We start from the raw sequence: 25,054 nt of genomic DNA, 5'->3' as shown, positions 1-25,054 counted from the left end.
CCGTGACGTTATTTATGTTTACGCTTCTGCGCTACATCAGTAATACGACTATATGCACAACGACTACGCTATTATACTATCTATTACACTATCTATACCATTATACTATAATACTATTATTTTCTCAAAATACTTACAACCAGCTTGCGTAACAAGCCGCCATCATACACCAATTCCATCAGAACGACCAGATCACCGTCATTTCAGTCCACTAAACATGCATCACATAATACCCAGCCGCACTTCACACAATCAGAAAACACTCAACCCTAACAACCAACCCTCTCAGCAACACCCGTCACCCACCAACCCTGACCACTCTCTGTAAACACCAATCCCTAGCACCCACCCTTGTTAACACCCTTCACCCTCCCTTACCACCTCATCCTTGTTTACAACACTCTTCATCCGACCCTACGATCCCAGCCTTGTTAACAACCTTTAACCGCCCTTACCACCCCATCCTCGTTTACAACACCCTTCATCCGACCCTACCATCCCACCCTTGTTAACAACACCGGGGTTGGATTCCCCACTCGGGTACAATGTGGGAAGCCCTTTTCTGGTGTCCCAATAATTGCAGGAATATTGCTAAACAAGGCGGAAAACTAAACCCACTCACTCACCCTTTACTACCCCACCCATGTTAACGACATAACGAAAACACCAAGGTTCTATAAACACAGTGAAACATGCCCAGCAGTGTGCAACATGTGGCTTGAATGAAGCACTGAACACAATGGTTATCGTAGCAGATGATTACATTAAGCAGAATTTACCTTAAGGCAGAAAATATTATTTAAATTGCACAGCTGTGAAGATTTATTAAAACCAGGCCCCGTCGGGAGCTTAACCATGAGAGGGGTTACAACCAGTCCGCGAGCCTTTAGAGACCTTGATATCAATGCAAGCAAAGCATGATATAGTCAGATGTATCCTGACAGAGATATAAATGCATAATCTCCATACATAAATACCATTCCTTGTCTCCTACATGTGATGATGTCATAAAGACATTTTCAATTATAAAAACACCTGATGTTCCCACCCTTTACACCATTACCTTCATTACTTGTCGAATGTGAAACTACATTATCCAATCAACAGAACCCCCAGTTACAGGAAAGACGTTCGGAAATATGATTTTATCTCACTCTTTAATAGAGAGTGCCAATTTGTTGAAGCAGTAATTAACGCTGAAACTGAATATGTGTCAGTTGTTGTGTTTCATGATAGACAATATGGCAAATGTCATGTTGATGGAAATGTAGCAGTTGTGTCCCTCAAGGGAATTCAGTGGGTCCCACTCCTGAATAATCTAAATCTCAGAATCCTTGCATTTGAATCGGTTTGCTGATTTCATTATAATTGATATAGATTGTATTTGTCATTATGTTTAGCCTTAGGTACAGGTGCAAAATTCAATTTACGTGTGCATCTGTTGAAAGATAAATCAGTGTATAGTGTCCGTAAATAGAATATTACTTATTTGATGGATTATCGGTTACCATGGCTACAGATTGACAACAAAACATGCCAGTCGGACATCTCGTCAAAATGAGAGTACCTGGTCAAGACAGAAACGTCAATAATTAATAAGACAAATTCATTACCCCAATATAAAATACTTTCAAACGTGTGTGTGTTAGCCACGAGATGCGATCACAGTCTTGTAACGTAGCCCTATGCTCCCAATTCGCCACATTTGTAAGAGTATTGCCGAATTCTCGAAGAAGGACAAGGTTTCGTCAGAGTGCGACCTGCAGCATGTGATGTGTGTGTTCCAAGCGGTTGAGGTCTGACATTCCGAGGATGGTTCCCTGCTGAACATAGACATGACACGAAGAGGTGCCACTTCGTTTACCGTGGATGAGGATGACGTGTGGCCCGATTCCAGAACCATTCTGTTGGATTGACTCATAGGACGGCAACTGCTGTTCCATGCTAGGAGTGCCACACCGCCTCAAACGCTTTAGTCATGGGTACACTTCCAAGCGCACACATATACACGCGTGCACACATACAAGCGCACACACGTATACAAACGGTACTGTTCCACAGTCAGGCATTCAGGGTTTGACAGTAAGTTGTGTCGGTCAGGTGCGGACAGTGACGGATTCCGAAGATTGCTTGTATTGTGTCCTGTCTATGTTGCTACTTTAGAAGTCAAACAACGCGTGCTATTGTATCCCAAACCTTCGGATGTATGTAGGTCACGGATGACAGTGGTAGGAAGGTAATCGGCCAATCCAGAGTTCGTGTCAAACAACACCCATACAGTGTAAACCAGTCGCTTTGTGTGTGGCATAGAAAGTGTGTGTAGACTTCCTAGTGTGTCATAATGCCGGTGGCAGTTAAAGTATTTGTAGCTGTCATAATGTGTGTAGCTTCCATGATGTGTGCGGCAGTCATAGTGTGTACAGCTGTCATGGTGTGTTCAACTGCCATAGTGTGTATAGCTGTCACAATGTGTGTACCTGTCATAGAGTATATAGCTGTCATAGTGTGTATAGCTGTCACGGTGTGTATAGCTGTCATAGTGTGTATAACTGTCACAGTGTGTATAGCTGTTACAGTGTGTATAGTTGTCATGGTGTGTATAGCTGTCATAGAGTGTATAGCTGTCATATTGTGTATAGCTGCCACGCTGTGTGTAATAACTATGACCAAAGGTGTTTGAATTTCCTAAAAGTAAACACCAATTTTCAGGTTATTGATTTAACAAATACCTTCAAAAGCAGAGAAATCTATGGCTTCCTAGAAGTGACATTGCGACAACCCGACAATTTTACATGTGTCGCGATGTCGCTATGTGGAATTGACGAGCATTTTAAAGCATAAAAGTACAATTTAAATGCGTCGGCAAAGCACAATGAGATATGTTTTGAGCCAGACATCCTTTTGATGAAGTTTAAAAACAAAATTCAAAGCGCGACACTGGGACAAATCGCCCAGATGTCGTTTGTTGCGCTTTGGTTTACGTTGACACCGTTTGCTTCTTTGTGTTAGGGAATCTGTATTAAATACGGAGCTGCTAGTCGTATTATGACTTATGTACTGGAATATACCATGACGTACTAAAGGAGGTGTCTTTAGTACAGCAGTAGAGGGGAAAGTGTCAACAACGTATTATCTCGGGGCAACAACTGATAATGTGTCGTCTAGACAAGAGCACCTGGTTTGGATGCCGTCACGTCACAAACCTTTCATCGACGTCTTTGTCGTGCAATATCTCATGATTTTGAATAATAAACGAATAATATTTTTTAAGTGATCAAATAGTGCATAAAACGCAGATTTCAGCATGACCGACCAGTGAATGATATGGCGAGGTCGATTTTTTCTAACTGAAGGAATATTTGTTCAGTTGTCAATAATTGTTTAATTTCATTGTTTACTCTTTTGGTCACATATTTTGGCACAGATCACCAGAGGGTGAAGGACATATACATTTTACGCTCGTAAACCAGTATTTGATATCGCGTGGTCGAGTTTTTGAACTACAGGAATATTTGATCAATCGTTCTCAATAATTGTTTTATTTCATTGTTTACTATTTTGGTCACATCTTTGGGCGCAGATCACCAGAGGTTGGAAGGACATATATAGTTTACGATCGTGAACAAACCAATCCAACAAAATACCCAAAACATCGAATTTACAAAATTTTCAATTCAGTTTTAGACAGCCCAGGCAAGTTGTTTATTAAAAAAGTAAGAGGATTATGAGGCAGGGTCGGCTAGATTTCTTTGTTTAACTAATCCCACACGGCCTTCGCCAAGAGAGGGAATGATTTCTGTTCAGTTATGACATTGCTTGTACTTTTGTGTGTTTCGTTACTCTGATTGGGACTGGTGAACAAGCTTTACAGTAGCTCACCCATGCAACATATAATACAAAATGTAAATGAAGTATGTGTCGTCATCCATATGAAGTATCATATAACAACATACGCATACATATCATTACATGAAATACAACTATCATATAAGTAAACATAAAAAAGAGAGTTACGGTTTGTTGTGTCTGACTAGCTCTTTGTAGATACACTGAACATTTCTGAGAAGGTTATTGACAAGTTAATTAGTTTCCTGTAAAAAATTACAAAATCAAGCTTTGTGTTTTATGATAAAATCGTGGACGGATTCAACTATTTTCATGTTTTCACAGTGAATTGCAATTGGTTCTTTGTTTCCGTTATAGACCACAGTGAGAAAAGGTCCATCTTCAAGCAGTAAGGAAGACCATGATAGAGTATGTAGTACTTGTGTCTTCCTTGGCTTGGTCATCTCCTCCGTTACCCCCTCCCCCGAATCCACACCCCACCAGGGCGTGTAGGACTGGTCGGTGGATAAAAATGGACTCCTATAACCCCACATACCCTTCATCACGATGCTATAATTTGTCGTTTTGCGTATCCGATTTTGTGTATTCTGTGATATTGTATAGTACTGGTGAAGTGTTGATCAGAGCAATATTTTGCTTGCTAAACGAACCAGATTCTTTGAGAATCAAAATATGTTTTAAGCACATTTTCAAAATTGAAATACAGCATGCACACTATAAGTAAATTGGAAGGAATATCACGCCGGACAAGGTTTTCCAGAGCTCATGCACATAAATGTCAATGTCTTTCAAAGACTAATATGTGCAGGTCTTGCGAAAGGACAAAGGAGATATGCTTGACAAAGGCCTTGCAAAGGAGGTTTATACACAATACAAAAACCAACTGATCAGCTCGGCGCCTTATGAAACAATCAATTCGAGATTTCCTTTAAATGTGAGATATTTGGCTGTGCGTCTTGCGCAATCAGTCTTTTTCATCCATATACACTCACGAGCACCTGTTCATTTCAAAGCTGGTGTCACCTCGTGTGATCCAGGGATGAATTGTGCATATGACAAGTAAAATACATTTGAAGCAGCTGTTTTACTCCAGTAAACAAGACCAGCGGACGACACTCGACTTTTTCGGCGCAAATTGTCGTAGGCGCTTTGAGGAAATTACGTAAGTGAACGCGGAAAAACAGAAAACGTCATCGTTCCGCTCAGTGGTCTTGACTTTGCGAGTTATGCTGAAATAACTGAAACTGAAATAAAAGTCAGAATGTTGAAACAGTGGAAATAAGTGTGTTGATTAGAACTTGAAAATCACTCATGGAGTTACTGATAAAGTAATATCTGTTCAGATCATGATAATTTGAAAAAAAAGAGAAAGTTCTATGGATATACAGCTTCTTAGAATGTAAGCAGCATTTCGGTGTAGCTGTTAAACTCGTTATCAAGCAAGTGATGTCTACGGAGTAGTCTTGTAAGTTAAACCTTTCTTTTGGGTCAAGGTCAAAATCGTTTGGTGTAGTGACAACAGTGTTGTTTTACGGGATTTGACAAGGGTTTTCTACAAAAAGTAAAATGTGTTTCCAAAGGAAACGAAATAAGACACGTGTACCAGAATGTAAGTGAATCAATGTTAGCGAGTTCACCCAGTGACGTCAGTTAATAAAATGAACTTTCAGTTCACTCCTTCCATTAGTAGTGAGTTATTCAGTTTCTTGATAAAATTGCTTGCAAGGTGAATGTTGGAAATGACAGTTTTCATTATCATTTTAAAAACTTCAGTTATGGCAAATGCGCTGCTATACTTCACGTTTCCTCCTACTTATTTTACGGGAAGACACCTTTGTGTAAACGGTTATATGTTATTTGTGAGAAATACACAAATGTGTAGTACAAAGGGAGAATGTATCTCGTGAAAATGAATTTTGAAAGACTGCAGATGAACAGTTCCAACTGTCTCAACAACATCATTTCTAAAACACTTAGAGACCACAACCACGAAAGCCAAAGTAAATCTTTTCGACTGTAGCAAAAATAGTGAAAATTTTTAAAAAATAGAAAAGTAAACATAAAATCAATCTTGATTATATTACGTATTCCTCATAGCCCAATATAAAGATTACACATTAATAGTGTGGGTGCTTTAATCTATAGTTTAAACTAATCTCCTCAAGAAATCGTGACTGGATTGGCAAGCATAAACATGCATATCAATGCCGCTCCATACCAATAATATAATTACATAACATACACTGAAGTACAAAAGAAAGTACACACACCTAAAATGTCATATTTTTTCAAAATTGTTCCCCAAAGTGTTTCAGTCTTGAAGTTATAGTATTGTAACGAACGCAATCAATGATAACACGGCGCCAAAACGTAACTTTAGCATTCTGGTTTCAAAAAAGTGAATTTTTCGAAAAGTATGATTTTTTCCATTTGCACGTGCAATTTGTGCAGAAAGGGTATGAAAAGCGGTGTATTCTACCGTTCATTACACTTGTGAGGAAAAGCACACAAGAGAAATGCCACATCTTACAGCAGCGGAGCGAGAGAGAGTCTCAAACAGTGAGATTGCAAGATCTCTTGGCTGCACCAGGCAAACCATTATCCGACTCTTTCGTCGTTTCAACCATACTGGCCAGACATCCGACCGTCCAAGAAGTGGAAGACCGAGAGTAACAACCCCTGCGGAAGACCGACACCTGCGCACTCTACGTCTGCGCAACAGATACCTCACCATGACGTCATCAGCAGCGACAACGCTAGTTCACTTCGTCAGCAGGAACACAGTCATGTGACGACTTCGGGCTGCAGGTATCCGGGCATATTGTCCATTCCGCGGGATGACCTTGACCGCTCAACACCGCATGAACCGTCTTCGCTGGGCAAAAAAGGTGAGACGCTGGCAACGTCGGGACTGGTCACGAGTCATCTTTAGCGATGAAAGTCTTTTTAGGCTGAAGTAGAGTGAGAGTCTACCGATGGAGAGGCGAGCGGCTTCCTCCAGCATGTGTCCAAGAAGTCGTTCCCTTTGGTGACGGAGGCGTTGTGGTTTGGGGCGCCATATGCGGAGACCAGAGGACGGATTTGGTGGTTATTCGCCAGACCCTAACAGCCCAAAGGTACAGAGACCAAGTGTTGCAGCCAGTGGTGATCCCCTTCATGCAGAGACAATTATTGAAGGGATAATTCTTCAACAGGGTAACGCCAGACCACACACCGCCAGACTCACTATGGACTTCCTGAACCACCAGAACATTCAGCCTTTGCCTTGGCTCCCCTGACTTTGAGCACCCGTGGGAACACCTCGGGAGACAGTTGCGACGTCGTCCCCAGCAGCCAACCACCATTCCTCAGCTGGAACAGGCTCTGCTAGAGGAGTGGCAGCGGATCCCTCATGACGTCATCCGGCGGCTGACATTCTCCATGAGAAGACGTGTGCTGTCCTGTATTTATGCAAACGGGGGTCATAAAAGGTACTAAGAACACTCGCAATGCCTTCACACCTGGGACTGTCATTTCTAGACATGTGAAATTTGCTTTTATACCCCCTATGGACGCAAATGTAAGCAAAAGTGCTTCAAATTGGAACATATCTCTAAATCATTTCCGAACACGTTTGAAAATGACTCAGCAATAAAATTAAACAGTTGAATCTTATTTATGTTTCTTCTGATTTCATTTATGGACAGATTAGTAGGGTGTATACTTTTACTTCAGTTTACATGATAACAACACTTAATGTTCCACTCGTCAAACGTCAGAATAAATTTACAGTTATCAAAGCAGACTAGCAGGGCCACTAGCAGTAAAAACAAAACAAAAACAAATAAATCAATAAATCTGAACAAATAGAAGGAATACTAAAAACCACCAAAATATGCACGCCCCATTTAAAAAGGTAGAGTGCAAAAGTGGCAAACCGGTAAAAATATGTCAAGATTCAAACTCAAAACTATACAATCGTATTTTACTCGATAAATCAGAATGGTCTCAATGTCATAATGTGGGTTGTTACAGAATCAAAGCAAAATATTGTACATATATGTATCATAAAATGATAATTTATCAACTGAATAATACATAAAAATATTCTTGTGATATGTATAACATCACATTTTAGTTATAACATGTTTTACATGTTTATGTACGATATATTTAGCAAAGCCAGAAGAATCCCCGACAAACACGGCCGCTTCTTCTCAATCTGTGGGTTTGTGAGAGTGAGGGTACTCCCTCCACAGCTCACTTCCATTAGTTAACAGGGTGTCCTCCCATTTTATGTATTTTTTACTCGATAGGTACGGAAAATCAATTAGGTGGTGTCATGGTAGGTGGGTATGTCATGCCTGGTTGATTTCTCAGGATTAGGTGAATTGGGTATGGGAGAGTCCACATACACGTACTATGATCAGAGGGGATTTAGCAACCATGTTGGAGTGAAAGAATGACAAAACTCTGTGATAGATTAATGATTGTCTTTTTTATGCATTATCAAAATGGTAATGGTAAATTAACACAAAATGCCCTATACCTGCCCAGCATGTCATACATATATGTATCATAAAATGATAATTTTCCAACTGAATAATTCCTAAAAATACTCTTATGATATGTGTAACATCACATTTTTGTAAAAGCGTTGCATGCGTTGAGTTTATTAGATGTTTTAAAGAATAATGGAAAAGGTAGAGAAGGACACCCCCACTTGGGAACTTGGGAACAGAGAGACGCCACGGTTCAGTGGTTACAGCTATACGACCTTCTGTGCTCTCTGCTCCTTATAGTAATGGTGATGTAGATGAAGGTTACGCGGGAAAAGTAGGTGATGTGGGTATACTACGTCAACAGGCAGCTGTGCAGTCAACCATATAGTTTGTTGTTTTAACCTGTCTGATAATTGTTATGTCTGACCAGTTAGACAATATCAAAAAAGCTGATGGTAACACATGTGATCTAACGATAGTTTTGCGTTCTTTAGCATGTTTTGGAAGGGATGGCCGTGGTGTATCATTTATTCTTTCATTCATTCACATATGTACTTCTGTCTTGTATTATTTCTTTCATTCATTCATTCATTCACATATACTTCTTGCTCTTCATTCATTCATTCATTGTAAGATTTCGACTGATACAGTAAACTGGCTGAAGTACTGTTAAACGCAGCCGAAGTTGCGATGGAAACGAACCAAGTCACTGTGTGCGTTGGAGCATGACGAGGCGCATGCTAATTAGTACAAATGGTAAAGAAAACAAGCGAGTGACCATTATTTCTGGTCTGACAAAGAGGAGAATACCCTATAAAAGCTCGGACGAAGAAAAGCCGTTACGGGCAAACGGGAATTACTAAAAATGGAGACCATAATATTAAAACGAAACATGCTAAACTGGGTAGGTACACTTAAAACTACTAGGTAGGTACATTTGGCGAATGTCAGTGGGATTGACAAGACATGTTTACAGTTTAAAGATCTTACAACACTGTTTATCAATGTGTCCCAGCATAGTCTCTGGAGTTAGGTCACGCTTGATTAGGGCTTTCACAAATAACTTCAACTTCATAGATACAGCTTGAATTTTGTTATATTTATAGAATACCTAAATTCAAAAGAATCTCAAGGCTTAGTATTCTAAGTGTACTGTATATGTTGCTGGAAGTAAAGCTCTGAGTTCAGGACATGTGAAGATCTGGAGTAGAACATGGCTTCAGCAACCCATGCTTTCCATAAACGGCGACTAAGCTTGTCGTAAGAGGCGACTAACGGGATCGGGTAGTCAGGCTCCCTGACTTAGCTGACATATGTCATCAGTTCCCATTTGTGCAGGTCGATGCTCATGCTGTTGATCACTGAATTGTCTGGTCCAGACTCGACTATCTACAAACCGCCGCCATATTGCTGGGATATTACTGAGTGCGACATAAAACTAAACTCACTAAATTAAACTGAATCGTCATTATAATTTCATCTTTTTTAAACCATATGTTTGCAAAATAAAGAAAACAAGCAAATGAAAAATATTTTCGTCCACGAACGAGATTAGTCGAATTAAGACCGGAATGATTTCATTTTTTTTGTCATGATACTTATAAACACACTTTCATTCATAAATTTACAACCTCCAAGACAATAAAAAAAACTATGAATTTTAAGTGTAAGTCCAGATTCTTGTACTTGTTAAAAATTAGCGGAATTAAGTCAACATGAGTTGAATTTTGTGCCATTATACTTATAAATATATCCTCATTCATTTACAACCTCCAAAACACAGGAAAAGATGTATTTGGAGTAAAAGTAATTATTCTGGCATATGTTGTTTTGTTTTTTTAAATCGCCCTGAATTCGCAAAATTAAGTAAAAATCAGTTGAATGTTGTGTCATGATAGTCATAATGGCACTTTTCATTCATTTACATCCTCCAAAACATTGGAAAAGATGTATTTGGAATGAAAGGGAAATATTCTCTATTGATGTTTTTGAAAATCGGTCTCAATTAGCAGAATTAAGTCAAAGTGAGTTTGATTTTGTACCATGATACATATAAACATATCCTCATCCATTTACTACCTCCAAAACACAGGAAAAGAAGGCAAATATTCTCGCCCATGGGCCAAAATGTCTTTCGCCAATGGGCGAGAGTTTTAAAATCGCTCTCAATTAGCAGCATTAAGTCAAAATGAGTTGAAATTTCTGTCATGATACTAATAGATGTACTTTCATTCATTTACATCCTCCAAAATATTGGAAAATATGTATTTGGAGTAAAAGGAAGTATTCTCGCCCATGGGCCAAATGTTTTTCGCCCATGGGCGAGATGTTTGTGAAACTCACTCTAAATTAGCCGATTTAAGTCATAAGCTTAATTTCATGTCACGACACTAATAAATATACTTTCATTTATTTAAAAACTGCAAAGCATAAAAAAAAACATGTGTTGTCAGTGAAAGTAAATATTCTCGTCCATGCGCCAATATGTTTTTCACTAATGGGCGAGATTTTTTACATCGCTGTCAGTTAGCAGAGTCAAGTCACAACAAGCTGAAATTTGTGTCATGATACTTATTAACACTTTTTCTTTCATTTACAACCTCCAAAACATTTATTCTGGGCGAAATTAAACATTCTCGCCCATGGGCATGCCCATTGGCCACTGTTTTCGAAAAAAAAATATTTTTCATTTTTTCATCCTTAGCACATATATATAACAGCTGCATGATTGTTTTTGCTACATCCCTTGTGAGAGAGCGGTGACAGTGCGGAGAGTTTCTGGACTTTTGAGTGAGTCCAGAATTAAATTGTTACATGTTTGTTATATTGTATATAGCTGTCACGGTGTGTTTAGCTGTCATAGAGTGTATAGCTGTCATATTGTGTATAGCTGCCACGCTGTGTATATCTGTCACGGTGTGTGTAGTAACTATGACCAAAAGTGTTTCAATTTCCTGAACGTAAACACCAATTTTCAGGTTATTGATTTATCAAATACCTTCAAAAGCAGAGAAATCTATGGCTTCCTAGAAGTGACATTGCGACAACCTGACAGTTTTACATGTGTTGCGATGTCGCTATGTGGAATTGACGAGCACCTGGTTTGGATGCCGTCACGTCACAAACCTTTCATCGACGTCTTTGTCGTGCAATGTCTCATGATTATGAATTATAAACGAATAATATTTTTAAGTGAAATAGTGCATAGAACGCTTATTCCAGCATGATTTCAGCATGACCGACCAGTGAATGATATCGCGAGGTCGTTTTTTTTCTAACTAAAGGAATATTTGTTCAGTTGTTGTCAATAATTGTTTAATTTCATTGTTTACTATTTTGGTCACATATTTTGGCACTGATCACCATAGGGTGGGAGGACATAAACAGGTTACGATCGTAAACCAGTATTTGATATCGCGTGGTCGATTTTTGGAACTACAGGTATATTTGATCAATCGTTCTCAATAATTGTTTTATGTCATTGTTTACTATTTTGGTCAACACCACCCCACCCCACCCCCACCACCCCCACCACCACCACCACCACCCCTAAAAAGCAAAACAAACATAACGAAGTCAAGCCTGATGATCAAATATTTTACAGTTCTTTCAAGTTCAAATGAGAACGATGAATGATTAAATATCTTGAAATAGGGATAAGTGCACAAAACATAGATAAGACACGCGGTCCTCAACGCTCTGTTCCAAACGGGATCTGACCGCAGAGAGGGAAACCATCAAGTAATACTGGGCAATTTTCACGCTCCACGCCGAGGGGTGACAAACGGCTAGTGGATCTACTTTTTCCAATATTAGACACTACTGCATAACCTACTGTGTTTAAGATGGCGCCATCTACTCACCAACCCCGGTCTGGCCTGTCCGTCCTTTGGAGTTGTCAGGAGATATGATTTCTATATTCATATGTAGCGATATGATTTGATAAGTTTTATTTATTTTATTGTTAGCATGTATTTTATGTTAACCTTTATATTAATTTATTTTGTTATTTATTTTTTATTGAGTTTAATGTATTTTGATATTCTTGGAGACGGGGGCGCGAACGTTAGCTGGAGGCATGGTCTAGACATTCCAGTGGCATGTGAGCAAAGGTTCACTCCCAATGGGGAGATGTAGAGTCAGCTATGGCCGAAGTCCACAGTGTTACCCTGACGTTCTTGAGAAATGGCCCAGGGAACATAACTAATGGACGTAAATACGTTGTCAAGACAAAGTGATATCACTTCACTCTCCTGGTCCTGGTCATGTCCTATATGTTTCAGCTGAAATGTGTATAACGAACTACTGTTATAGCGAAGTAAACACAGAAGCATAAGTCTAGCACCACCCACTTTCTATATTTCTAACCACAGGCAAACTGTAGCGCAAGTGGGGTTGCGCAGCGTAGAAAATATGACCTGTATTCATATATGTTGGCAACGTACTTCCCTCGCTTCGGTTCAAAAAATATTTTTCATGTCAAAATAAAATATCGCCACCATCAAAGCTACACACCAGTTTCCTCACTTGGTTGTGCTCTTAGATTTTACAGGCCATATTTGATAATTACTCACGTGAAATATGTTTTATTCAACATTTTAAGCGCAACTCGTGGTACATCAGACTGTTCTTCGCCTCCATTACCCCTGCCAGCTTCCGGTTCAAAGCAGTGAAGGAACAAGTTATTATTCCGTATGGAATACATAAGCAGTTACCTCCCATGCTTCATACGCCCACTACCCCAGAAGTGTGTTTATTGTAGAATAAATGTTACAAAAGATCTAACAATAACGCCGACACTTAAGACAAATACAATTCAACAGAATCATGATAAAATTAGGCAATATGGTATATCTTTATAATTTCTGCTTATTCTTGTTCCTTCTCTCCGTCCAACCGGAAGCTGGCAGGGGTAATGGAGGCGAAGAATGATCTGAATACCACGAGTGGCGTTCAAAATGTTGAAAAAAACATATTTCACGTGAGTAATTATTAACCATGAGGTAGGAAATGTGAGAGCACAACCAAGTGAGGAAATGGGAGTGTATCTTTGATGGTGGCGATATTTTATTTTGACATGAAATTTACTTTTGGAACCGAAGCGAGGGAAGTGCGTTGCCAACCTTTGCTCGCTTCGCTCGCATATATGAAGACTGGTCATTTTCTCTACGCTGCGCAACCGCATTTGCGCTACAGTTTGCCTGTGTTCTAACCAAATCCGCGCATCTGAAGGTATGCTGTCACGTATTCAACTCGTCACGTATTCAAATTCGTCTTTTCCGCAGCAGAGTTGTAAAACTGTTCAATATGTCTTCACCGATCTTGGCTCATAGATAGGACTGGTGGTGAACTACTGTCTTTTGTGAATAAAATATTGTTTTGCGTTTCTATGGCAACATCTTTGACTTGATAGCGTCCTTTCTGGAGTTTTCAAACACTTGAATGTTTCTTCACCAAGCATGGAGAATAGTCACGTAAGATGTTGAACAGGTGCCTTTTGGTAGTTTCCGAATTCTGAATAAATTAAACTGTGCCTTTTCCATGGCAACAATTTTGTTTTCGACTGGTCTTTTACGGAGAAGAACTTAAAACCGTAAATGTTTCTTCACCATATTTGTTACATCGATCAGTTTGGTTGTAAACTGGTGGCCTTTTAATAGGTCTTGTGTTCTGAAAAATTAATGTTTGCATTTCCACGGCAATTACTTTTATTTTGACTGAAATTGGTGGTAGTGCTCCTTTCTGGTAGTGTTCAGAACTTTAAAACCTATCAATATCCTTCTTCCATTTGTGTGTATGTAAGAAAATAATGACATAAATCAACAGTACCACTATATTTTCTGCATCAGCATTAGTGTGGTACATCAAACCATGGAAGCATTTTGGCAGTCTGTTCTTGATACAACCATGCTGGTTACTGAATACTTTACATATGTATGTTTTTGTTAGGTCAATATGAAGAACAATGTAACACTTCACATATTCACGAACAGTATTTTACCGGGGAACATTGATAATTTTGTCTTCTTGTTAGCCATTGTATTAAGCCACTTTTATTTGAAGCTCCCATGATGGCCAAATGTACAGTGTGTTTTCGATACTTCCAATCTAGAGCATATTTCAGATATTTGTTAACTGAGTTCTGTACTGAAGAGTTCTAATCTCTTCTTTCAAGGTGAGGGAGAAGCACTGAACGCCAAGGAAGTGCCAGGGAAGGCCGAAAAATCCGGTCTCCTCATCCAAGCTGAGGAATCCACGAAAGTGTACTTGAGACGCTGGCTGATGCTAACATTGTTCTGCTCCTTCTCAGTAACATCCGCCTACCAGTGGATACACCTGAACATCATCGCCAACATCGTCATCCGCTACTACAACACCAGCCTCCCCGGGGACTCTCTACAACAGGAAACTGCCGTAGACTGGCTCTCTCTCGTCTACATGTTGGTCTACTTGCCCGCAATCATACCCGCCATGATGCTAGTAAACAACAAAGGGTTGCGCGTCAACAACATCGTTGGGAGCTTCATGAACGCCCTGGGGGCGTGGTTGAAGGTGGGGGCGCTGGGACCGGAGCGGTTCCCGCTGTTGATGACAGGTCAGGTTCTGTGTGGACTGGCTGAAGTGTTTGTGGTCAGTATTCCACCTCGGCTAGCGGCTGTCTGGTTTGGACCAGATCAGGTATCTACTGCAACTTCTCTAGGCGTCTTCGGAAATCAGGTAACTCATTTGCATTGCATTCAGTAAGAAATTCTATCCGCATTAAATATTTCACGTCAGTGGGATTAATTCAAGACGTCAAGAGAAGCTAAGTTGCAAAGGCAAATTGATGAGTCGCGACCCTTAGATAGTCCCGGATTCGAAGATCATGGGTTCGAAATCTTGTTTAACCTTTGTTCAATGACATCCGCCATAGTTTGTTGTTCACTCGTTATGAGTTTGTGCGCCAGAGTTCCCTTATACTGTCGTGCCTCAGCGTTACGACTGTCGTAGGTCTCTGCTAAGGTGTGGGAGTTACAATCACCTTTGCGTCAAGATGTTTTGTACAGTGATACCATTATCGTGAAGGACAAAATGAAACAATAAACCAGGAAACTATCATCTGGAATTATGTCTGCTGTTGACACAATAATATCTCTACATCCTTCGAATATGGTAACCGCCTCCATGAAGTTGCTGTTAGAACATCCGCCCGGAGAACGGAAGGTCGTGGGTTCGATCCTCGGCCGGAGACGTGTGAATATGGTACTCGTCGCTGCCGGGTGCTGGGCATTAATTGGTACAACAAGAACGGGTCGGGTCGGAGTCAGTATAAGGTGCCTGATTGTGATAGTCATGCTTAACTGCGGCATGACATGTGAGTGAACTGGCGCTGTAAAACCAGCTTTAGTCTGGGCTAGCCACACATAAACAGGGCGTCGTATGAGCGAATGAGCACGACTTTAAACCCCATTTAGCCTCACTTGACCTTCAAGTATGGAACGTGTGAATACACCGATACTTTTCACATATGCCGTAAACGAATTTATTCTAAAATTAATTAATTCGAATTTTGGTATTTCGAAAAGTTAAACATTGGAGGCTTTTATATCTTACGTCTTGGTGACAGTGTGGCATATGAATTTGCTTTTTCAACGTTTCATTTTACAGTATCGAAGAAAGTGTATAAACATTGTACAGTGTTGGGGAATCCGTTTTCTTGCCAAGAGGCTGACAAACAATACCAACCCACACACAACACTTGAGTAAATAAACGAGGAGTTTCTTACAAAGCTACTGAATAAGAATTTTACACACTCGGTCAGTAATAGCATTGGTTGCAATTAATTATTGCAACATGTTTACGATGCAATATACTTTCAGCGTATATAAACATCACATGTTAAATGGTTACTCATTGATCATACCGTAATACAATAATTCAGTGTTCTACACATCACCTTGTTCGGAGGTGACACAGTCACAAAACAGCATAGTGCTCGCCAGGTAATGCAATGTACTGAACAACAAAAGAAACGCACGTTTCGAAAAATGAAATCTCATAAAAGAAAACGTTGATGTTTATATCTTCTATTTAAAAACTTAACGAAAAACAGAGTTGCGTTTCTTTTGCTTTTCAGTATATCATCCGACACATTTTATACGGTAGATAATGGTCACGAAATAGCGTAGTTTTAATCAGCATTGAATGAATAATCTTAAACAGTAATTCAGAAATACAAAAAAAACGTTCCACATCAACCTGAAGGTGCCAAGAGTAACAAATAGTAAAGTCAGTGAGTATAGTTATACGCCGCTTTCAACAATATTCCAGAAATATCACGGCCATGGGCGTTACACATTGTACCCATGTGGGGAAATGAACCCGTTTCTTCTATGTGAGGCGCGCTAACACTTTTACCGATAGGCTACCGTCAGTATAGTTACATAACTGAGTGAATTTGCCAGACAGCCACTCGTCGATTTGTGATAGTTGTCCGTGTTATATATCTATTCTAACTAGATAATCGCGTTTTTACAGATAGACCTTTTTACTTGGCCCCCTGTCCCCTTTTTAATATTATGATAACACTTGATAGGTTTTAGTTTCTATTTCATGTTGAAATTAAACAAAGAAACTGAGCTCATTGAAACCTTAAAGAATGATACTCATGGATAACTTGAGATAGTTCTTGGAAATCCGTCATTGCGTGCCCCTTTTGACATAATAATTTTCTTGCTCTGCCTTCTCTGGTACTTGTGTGAATACGATGTTAGCTTTTGCGTGTTAAAATACCTAGGCACCAAGCAGCTACACTGAGCGTCTAAGTATAAATATCTCCTCCCGCACTGGATGGGGAAGGCTGGATGAAGAATGGTTATTCTCTGGCGTTACTGTTTTGTATTTACCGACAGTTGACAAAAAGAAGACATACGGGATTAACGTACTTGTATACACCTTGACATGTGTCTGATACACTTGTCTCAAACCGTATGCTGAGACACTCCTGTAAAACATTCACTGCAGATATATGTAGTTAACCTACAGCGACAGACAGGCAGTCAGTAGGACTTGAATCTACCTTGCCTAATCTTGTCTTTGCCCTTCACAGAGTGTCGTCTGCTACTGTTATCTTTGTGTTGTCAGACTAAGCTATGACCTTTCACCGTGTATGTATGTCAGATCATTCATTTTTTTAAGAAATTGTCAGTGACAAATATAGAGAAAACCAACTGGGTCACCTGTCTCGCGTGAAAAGCTGGCGTCTAGGCCAGTGGCGAGGCACTTCAAAATGCATTCACTAGGTACATAATATGTCCAGACATTTTTAAGAGAGAACACGAAGAAAACGTTACGAAATATCTACCCAACAGAAAACACTTCACTCGTGGCAACCTATTGTTCAAGTTACGTCATGCAATCATTTCGTTTTTCGTTTTTCCCCTTTTTTGAAGTTTTGAACAATTTGAACAATGGATGACGTCATATCGTGTGGTTATCAATAGTGACACAATGTGGCATGATCTGGCTTCTGTTGACCCATCAGTATTGAAAGTCGCTAAAATGCAGACATCAGAATCTTATAACTCACGATCCTTCTACCTCTTATTTAACCATTATTCATTTTGATTTGAAGTAATTCCTAAAAATACTTGCAACAAACAATTGGATAGTATGTGAACGGGAACAGTGCATCTACGAAAAATCATAAATGTCTCTTTTTCTTTGTCATTTCCCTTTTCCTCTTGAGGCAAGTGTGTAAATGATACGCGACTGTATAAAGGAGTCGGTACAAATGAGTCCGGCACCTATGATCGGGCACTTGAAGTGTATATGAATTATTATAGTATACGTTACAGTATAGATGTAAATTATATTCATAACTTGTGGCTTTAATGGATTTACATGTTAGAACGCGTTTATGTAACGTATGGCAATGTCAGCTAGCGTCTTGAGGGCTGTATGTGTCCGTGCGTGTGTGTGTGTGTGTGACATCCGTGTGTGTGCATGTGCGTGTGTGTGACGTTTGAGATTATATCGAGTTCCGTACTGCTGGATTAATAGCATGGTTGGCAGGAATCAAATATGTCAAATTCAGCCTATGGGCCGCATAAACCTATGATTTTTCTTCTTTTTTTTCATTTGAGGGGTGGGGGGGTTGTTTGTTCATTTGTTTGTTTGTTTGTTGTTTGCAGCACCTGTTGTTTTTTTGTTTTGTTTTGTTTTGTTGTTGTTGTTGTTGTTGTTGTTGTACTACGCATAACATCACCTAAACCCAAGACATCGAGTAAACGTTCTGTTATTTAAAAAAAAAAAAAAAGTTGACCATTAACAGTTCTACCTTCTCCTCAGATAGGCGTGGCAGTGGGGTTTCTCATCCCTCCAATACTTGTGGACAACTCCCCCAACATCACAGACATCGGCGCTGGGCTCACCGTCATGAACTACGGCACAGCCGCAGTCACCACCGTCATCTTTCTACTGATACTTGTAGGTAAGAATAATTCACCTTATATTGGAGACAGGTACAGAGAGAGATGGTGTATATCATGACGACCCACATGAATAAGATGAGTCAGAATGGCGGCTACGCTGCAATGTTTGTTTACTTTGCGATGGCAGATTGACACAAATGTACGGACGCAACCGTTAGCATGTCAAACTGTTATGCACAAGCACTGTATGGCTTAACAACAGCGTCACCCATCCCAGGTAAACAAATATTTCTTTGCATATTAACGTCGTGTTTTCATTCCAAACAAATAGCCCCATCACAAAGTCAAACAAAACCTAACAGATGCCAGCGAAAGGGATTACATATCGGTAGGCTATTTGTAGTAAATCAGATACAAGGTGACCATGATTTGAAGGCAATAAAACATAGGGGTCAGCTTGACATCACGAAAGTATCTTTTAACCGTCTTAGGGCAATTTTATATGGGATCGGCTTAACCAAGGGATCATAATGCTTAGAATATCACTTCTGTGCTTAAACCGTGGAGATCCGGGTTAGAGTTGTTTTTCAGTAACCCATTTTAGTTCACAGGCCCTCGTGACACTGGACACGAGGGCCTGTGTTTTTGTTGTCAGAGGCTACTAACGGGATCGGATGGTCAGACTTGGTTGACACAAGTCCTCGTATCGCAGATAGGTCAGTGTACGTGCTGTTGATTACTCGATTGTCTGTCCACACTCGTTTATATAGAACTGGAATATTGACTAGTGCTTAACATTTAGATAGTCGTTGCGCTGTGACCGCTTTGTGAAGCGGGTCCAGCAGCTCTCAAATAACCCGAACAAATATCAGTTGACGACACTGTTCATGTTTGCTTTGTTTGTTTACTTTGATAAAAATACCTATCCCTACAGGATTTCATTGACAGCGTCTCAGATGAAGGAAGCTCTGTGCATATTCATGTTAGAACGCATGTACATGAACAACGGGTACAATAGGGCCTGTACAATTTTATGTGTCTGTGTATTCAGACGCACGATATATGCAATAGTTTCTATTCTAGAAACTAATAATCACATCAGCACCATACCGGAGAAACTGATCGGTGTCCACACTGCTTCGCTGTTTTTGTTTATTTTAAGTATATGCTCTATTGTTTCACAATTATGAAACTAATTATATTTTATGAACAGGATGAATTTTTTTACCAGAAATAAGTTTCACACATTGTACCCATATGGATAATCGAACCCGAATCTTCGGCGTGACAAGCGAACGCTTTAACTACTAGGCTACCCCAACGCCCCAGCGCAGTTAGTAGTGCATGTAAGATATGTATATCCTGACAAAGATAAAAAAGGTAAATATTTGTCCCTCATTCGTGTTACCATCTTCATTGCTAAGACAACTATTGAAACCATTTTGAAGTTTAACTTCACCTGTCATGGTCAGTGGTAAAATAGGTTAGGGTGAGTGAGTGAGTGAGTTTAGTTTTACACCGCACTCAGCAATATTCCAGCTATATGGCGGCGGTCTGTAAATAATCGAGTCTGGACCAGACAATCCAGTGATCAACAACATGAGCATCGGTCATTGGGAACCGATGACATGTGTCAACAAAGTCAACGAGCCTGACCACCCGATCCCGTTAGTCGCCTCTTACGACAAGCATAGTCGCCTTTTATGGCAAGCATGGGTTGCTGACGGCCTATTCTACCCCGGGACCTTCATGGGTAAAATTGGTTAGGACTGAAAGGAAACGAAGTCAGTGTAGGTCTATATATTTTTCTTTCATGATCCTATTTAAATTTTTACTACATTTTTAGGCATTTTCGGAACCTCATGAAAAGTACAGGATCTTTTTTAAGTGAATTTACAACATGGCTGTAATGAATAGACATTTTATGGGATGAATCCTATTTCACACACAGGCCCTCATTGCGACCTTGTGTATATTGTCTGTCTTCACACCCAGTCCCTCATTGCGAACTAGTGTATGTTGTCTGTCTTCCCACACCCAGTCCCTCACTGTGATCTTGTGTATGTTGTCTGTCTTCACACACAGTCCCTCACTGCGACCTTGTGTATGTTGTCTGTCTTCACACACAGGCCCTAATGCGACCTTGTGTATGTTGTCTGTCTTCACACACCCAGTCCCTCACTGTGACCTTATGTATGTTGTCTGTCTTCACACCCAGTCCCTCACTGCGACCTTGTGTATGTTGTCTGTCTTCACACACAGGCCCTAATGCGACCTTGTGTATGTTGTCTATCTTCACACACAGGCCCTAATGCGACCTTGTGTATGTTGTCTGTCTTTCCGCACAGGAACTAATGCGACCTTGTGTATGTTGTCTGTCTTCACACACAGTCCCTCACTGCGACCTTGTGTATGTTGTCTGTCTTCACACACCCAGTCCCTCACTGTGACCTTGTGTATATTGTCTGTCTTCACACACAGGCCCTCACTGCGACCTTGTGTAATTGTCTGTCTTCACACACAGGCCCTCACTGCGACCTTGTGTAATTGTCTGTCTTCACACACAGGCCCTCACTGCGACCTTGTGTAATTGTCTGTCTTCACACACAGGTCCTCACTGCGACCTTTTGTATGTTTGCTTGGAATGGAATGATTCATTTGGATGCTACAACAAATGAATAAAACCGAAATACAAATATCAAAATTTAAACCCACATAAGTTGGAGCAATGATATCCGGCCATTACCTTGGTCACTACCGAGAATTGCATTTCATGGCATATGTCTCTTTTTTTTCAAATAGTCTATTATGCAAATTTCTTTTTTCAAATTGTCAATATTTGCTAATGTCTTTTTTTCAAATAGTCTAATATGCAAATGTCTTTTTTCAAACAGTCTAATTTGCAAAAACTGAATAAATCGTCATGGCTAGTGATGATCACGGTTTTTTCTTTTATGGATAGACAGCTTCTGTATTGCAATCGACGTTAACATCTGCACATCGAGTGCAGTAAAGTAGTTGATTCATTATTGAACTACAGGGGATATGTTAAAAAAACGGCACCTGATGGGCATCCACCGTTCTTATTGTCCCATTGTTTAGGTTGAAGAAAGTCCCGTGAAGGTGGACAGTTGCCCAGTCCCTGTGTTCGTCAAGGTCGAGGAAGCAGAGATTGACTGCCTGTCAGCAAGGCGATTGTTTGTTGGATTGGCGAAACATTGATCGATCTGGACTTGTGACCCATTAATGAGGAGGCCCAATCAGAAGTATTTCACTAAATCGACAGTCATTTAGCTTAGCGTAGCGACGAACAGCGAAAGAAACGCGAGATTCGAAAAAATAAAATCTCAAAAGTAAGCGTTCATGTTTAGTCTTCTAGTCGGAAACTTGACAAACATCTAGAGTTGCGTTTCCTGTGGTGTTCAGTATATTTATCCAACACCTGACACTTGGATCATGACTCGACTGAAACCACTTTAGATTTACGGCGGTTCGTGAAGTTTCCTCGCCTCTAAACAGACAGTTGCTAGTTTCCCCTGTCGTGTTAGTGTTATGATATTACTCTACATTAGGACTGGGACGGGTAGGAAAAAATCGAATACCCGCATATACCTACCCGTATCGAAATCGAGCGCGTTCTGTCAACTTTGTGAATATTCAAGCACGATTTGACAGGGATTATTACTGAAAATTTGAAAGGGTAGCAAGAAGACTGATCTCTAGCTATTTATTTGCCTCTGTGTAACTAATTTAGACAATAACACCATCACTGTCATTCCTCGTTAAATCACAGAACTTCTAGTTCCTGGTGTTACTGCAGCTTTACTTTTTATAAAGGATTAGGAAAAGACAAGTCATTATCTGCCCCTGTCATTACACAGTTATTTCCCTTTCCGGGTACTCGATTCTTAGACAACATGACTTGATTCCAGCTGTACCCGATCCGGATTCGAGTGCCCGAGTACCCGTCCAAGCCCTACTCCACGTGACGCCATAACTCGCTCACACCCTCAATAACTCTTTCAGTCATCAATACAATCATCAATATACTATGAAAGGGTTTGAATACCGAATTTGAAAGTTCGATAATCCGTGGAAACTGATAGTTCCGGATATATGTTGTCATGACAATATGAATTGATCACACAATGTATTGTATCACAGGGAGTGTTGTCGTGAACGTCCGTAGAATATTGTGTGGCTCCGTTGGCCATTATTGACACCTATGATCGAATCCCAGTTCTGGACAGTATTTGTTTCCGGGAAGCGCACACGTCTTGATTTCACCGATAATCTGTTAAGAACCAAGCTCACTCACTCTAGATTATCATCAGTGTTCCATTTCACTGGTTCTCCCATTCATCATAAACCGTGTTAATTATTTCAATAAAAATCATATAGACTGACTAATTCTTAAGTCTTACGTGTACGTTTGCAGCCTCTATTGCTGATTACAACCATCTTTGTGTTAATATTTCTGATTTTCATTTCATATTTGAAACTTTTGAGGAATGACATCGTCTCCCAACAGCCAACCATGTTCATTATTTGTGGACAATACATTCTGGATTTCGTGGCATCAATTGTTTTAAAGCGTTCATATAAAACACACGAACTGACTACTATTTCACGTGTTGCTAGGTTACCAGGCAGAACCTCAAATCCCTCCCAGCAGAGCCAGGCTATTGGCTCGGCAGTCCAGCGGGAACCAGAAGTACAGACAGTCTCTCCACACGCTCATCACCAACGCCCACTTCGTGCTTCTCGCTGTGTCCTACGGTAATGCTACATAAACTACTCAAAAAACGAAACGCATAGGTAGTTTTTTTTCCAATTAACTTTTCGAATTTGAATCATTTGTGTCTATGTAATAAGTACATCTGTGGTGAACGTTGTCTGCAAGCATTTCCGAGTTTGAATCCATATGCATTGTCACAGAGGACAACTCGCCAAAATGCACCAAAATCTGTTTTCCTCAATAAATGCAATAAATTGTGAAGGGGAAGAAATTCATGTGTTTCCTTTTGCACGTACATTCCATGCATCATTTCCAATAAAGGTCGGGGGTGGGATGGGTGGAGGGGGTGGGGATGTCAATGCCCTTGCGACAGTTGGCAACCTTACATTTGGTGTCAAAGTCATTCCAAGACTTACTGAGGCTCAGCACGACAATGCGATTGGTCATTTGGAACCTGGGGAGTCTCAGTCTGCAATTGCAAGGCAACTGAATGTATCACAGAGTACCATAGCAAGACTTTGGCATCGCTACCAGCAGCAAAGGTCAGGTCGACCTCGTGTGACCTCGCCCGCTCAGGACAGGTTTATTCCGCTTCGACATTTGCAGAACAGGTTCACTACAGCATCCTCCACAACATCGGTAGTGCCAGGACTCAGAACAATTTCTAATCAGACTGTGAGGAACCGCTTACGCGAGGCTGGTATTTGTTCCAAAAGACCTTTGCGAGGACCTGTCCTTACACGTCAACATCGGTAACAACGCAGATATGGCCATTGCAAAGGTGGAGAACTGCTTTCTTCAGTGATGAGTCACGGTACGTGCTGCGACGTCCCGACGGAAGAGCACGTGTACATCGACGCCGTAACAAACGCTACGCTGCAAACTTTGGTGGTCACAGTGTCACAGTGGGCTGCCATCTCATACAGTGGCAGGACAGATCTCATTCAGGTCCAGGGCAATTTGACAGCTCGACGTTACCGTGATGAAATCATCAGGCCTCATGTTCTTCCTTTCATGAACCGCCAGAACGTTATTTTGCAGCATGATAACGCTCGGTCGCATACAGAAAGGGATTTCCTTGCCCAGAACAACGTTCAGGTTCTTGATTAGCCCTCACCATCACCGGATCTTAACCCTATTGAATATTTGTGGGACAAATTGGATCGTCGTGTGCGACAGCGTGACCCTCAGCCACAGACGTTACCTGCTCAGTTTGTGGCCTTGAGTGAAGAGCACGAACCCATTCCCAGGCACTTCATCCGGAAGTTGATCCAGTCACCGATGCCAAGCAACCATTGATAGCTAATGGTGGCTACAAAAGACACTGATTGCTCTACGACCTTGACCTTGGAACACTTGTCATATGTAACGTACAGTTTCTTGCAGCATTGGATCATTATGTTTATTCAACTTTTCTTCGTGACTGCGCCGTTTTTCTGAACCTTAAGTGTATGAATTGATAACTGTCCATGGCTGGGCGGGATCTATCGCTGATTTGGATGTATGGCCAAGCGGTTTCTATGACTGGGCGGGGCCTATATATGGCTGGGCGGAGTCTCCGGCTAAGGGTGGTCCT

The 25,054-nt window shown here is 40.6% G+C and overlaps 1 protein-coding gene across 1 annotated transcript in view; it reads left to right on the top strand.

Annotated features, from left to right (window-relative positions):
• LOC137286584 (heme transporter FLVCR2-like) overlaps positions 1–25,054 on the top strand; it is a 40,143-nt gene that overhangs the window by 826 nt on the left and 14,263 nt on the right. Inside the window, exons 2-4 of the mRNA XM_067818528.1 lie at positions 14,503–15,044; positions 18,658–18,799; positions 23,382–23,519. Coding sequence (XP_067674629.1) covers positions 14,503–15,044; positions 18,658–18,799; positions 23,382–23,519 — 822 coding nt within the window. The remainder of the gene's footprint in view (positions 1–14,502; positions 15,045–18,657; positions 18,800–23,381; positions 23,520–25,054) is intronic.

The sequence above is a fragment of the Haliotis asinina genome, chromosome 6 (genome assembly GCF_037392515.1).
Source record: "Haliotis asinina isolate JCU_RB_2024 chromosome 6, JCU_Hal_asi_v2, whole genome shotgun sequence".
NCBI classification, from domain to species: domain Eukaryota; kingdom Metazoa; phylum Mollusca; class Gastropoda; order Lepetellida; family Haliotidae; genus Haliotis; species Haliotis asinina.
This window is presented reverse-complemented; position numbering and strand designations above follow the sequence as displayed.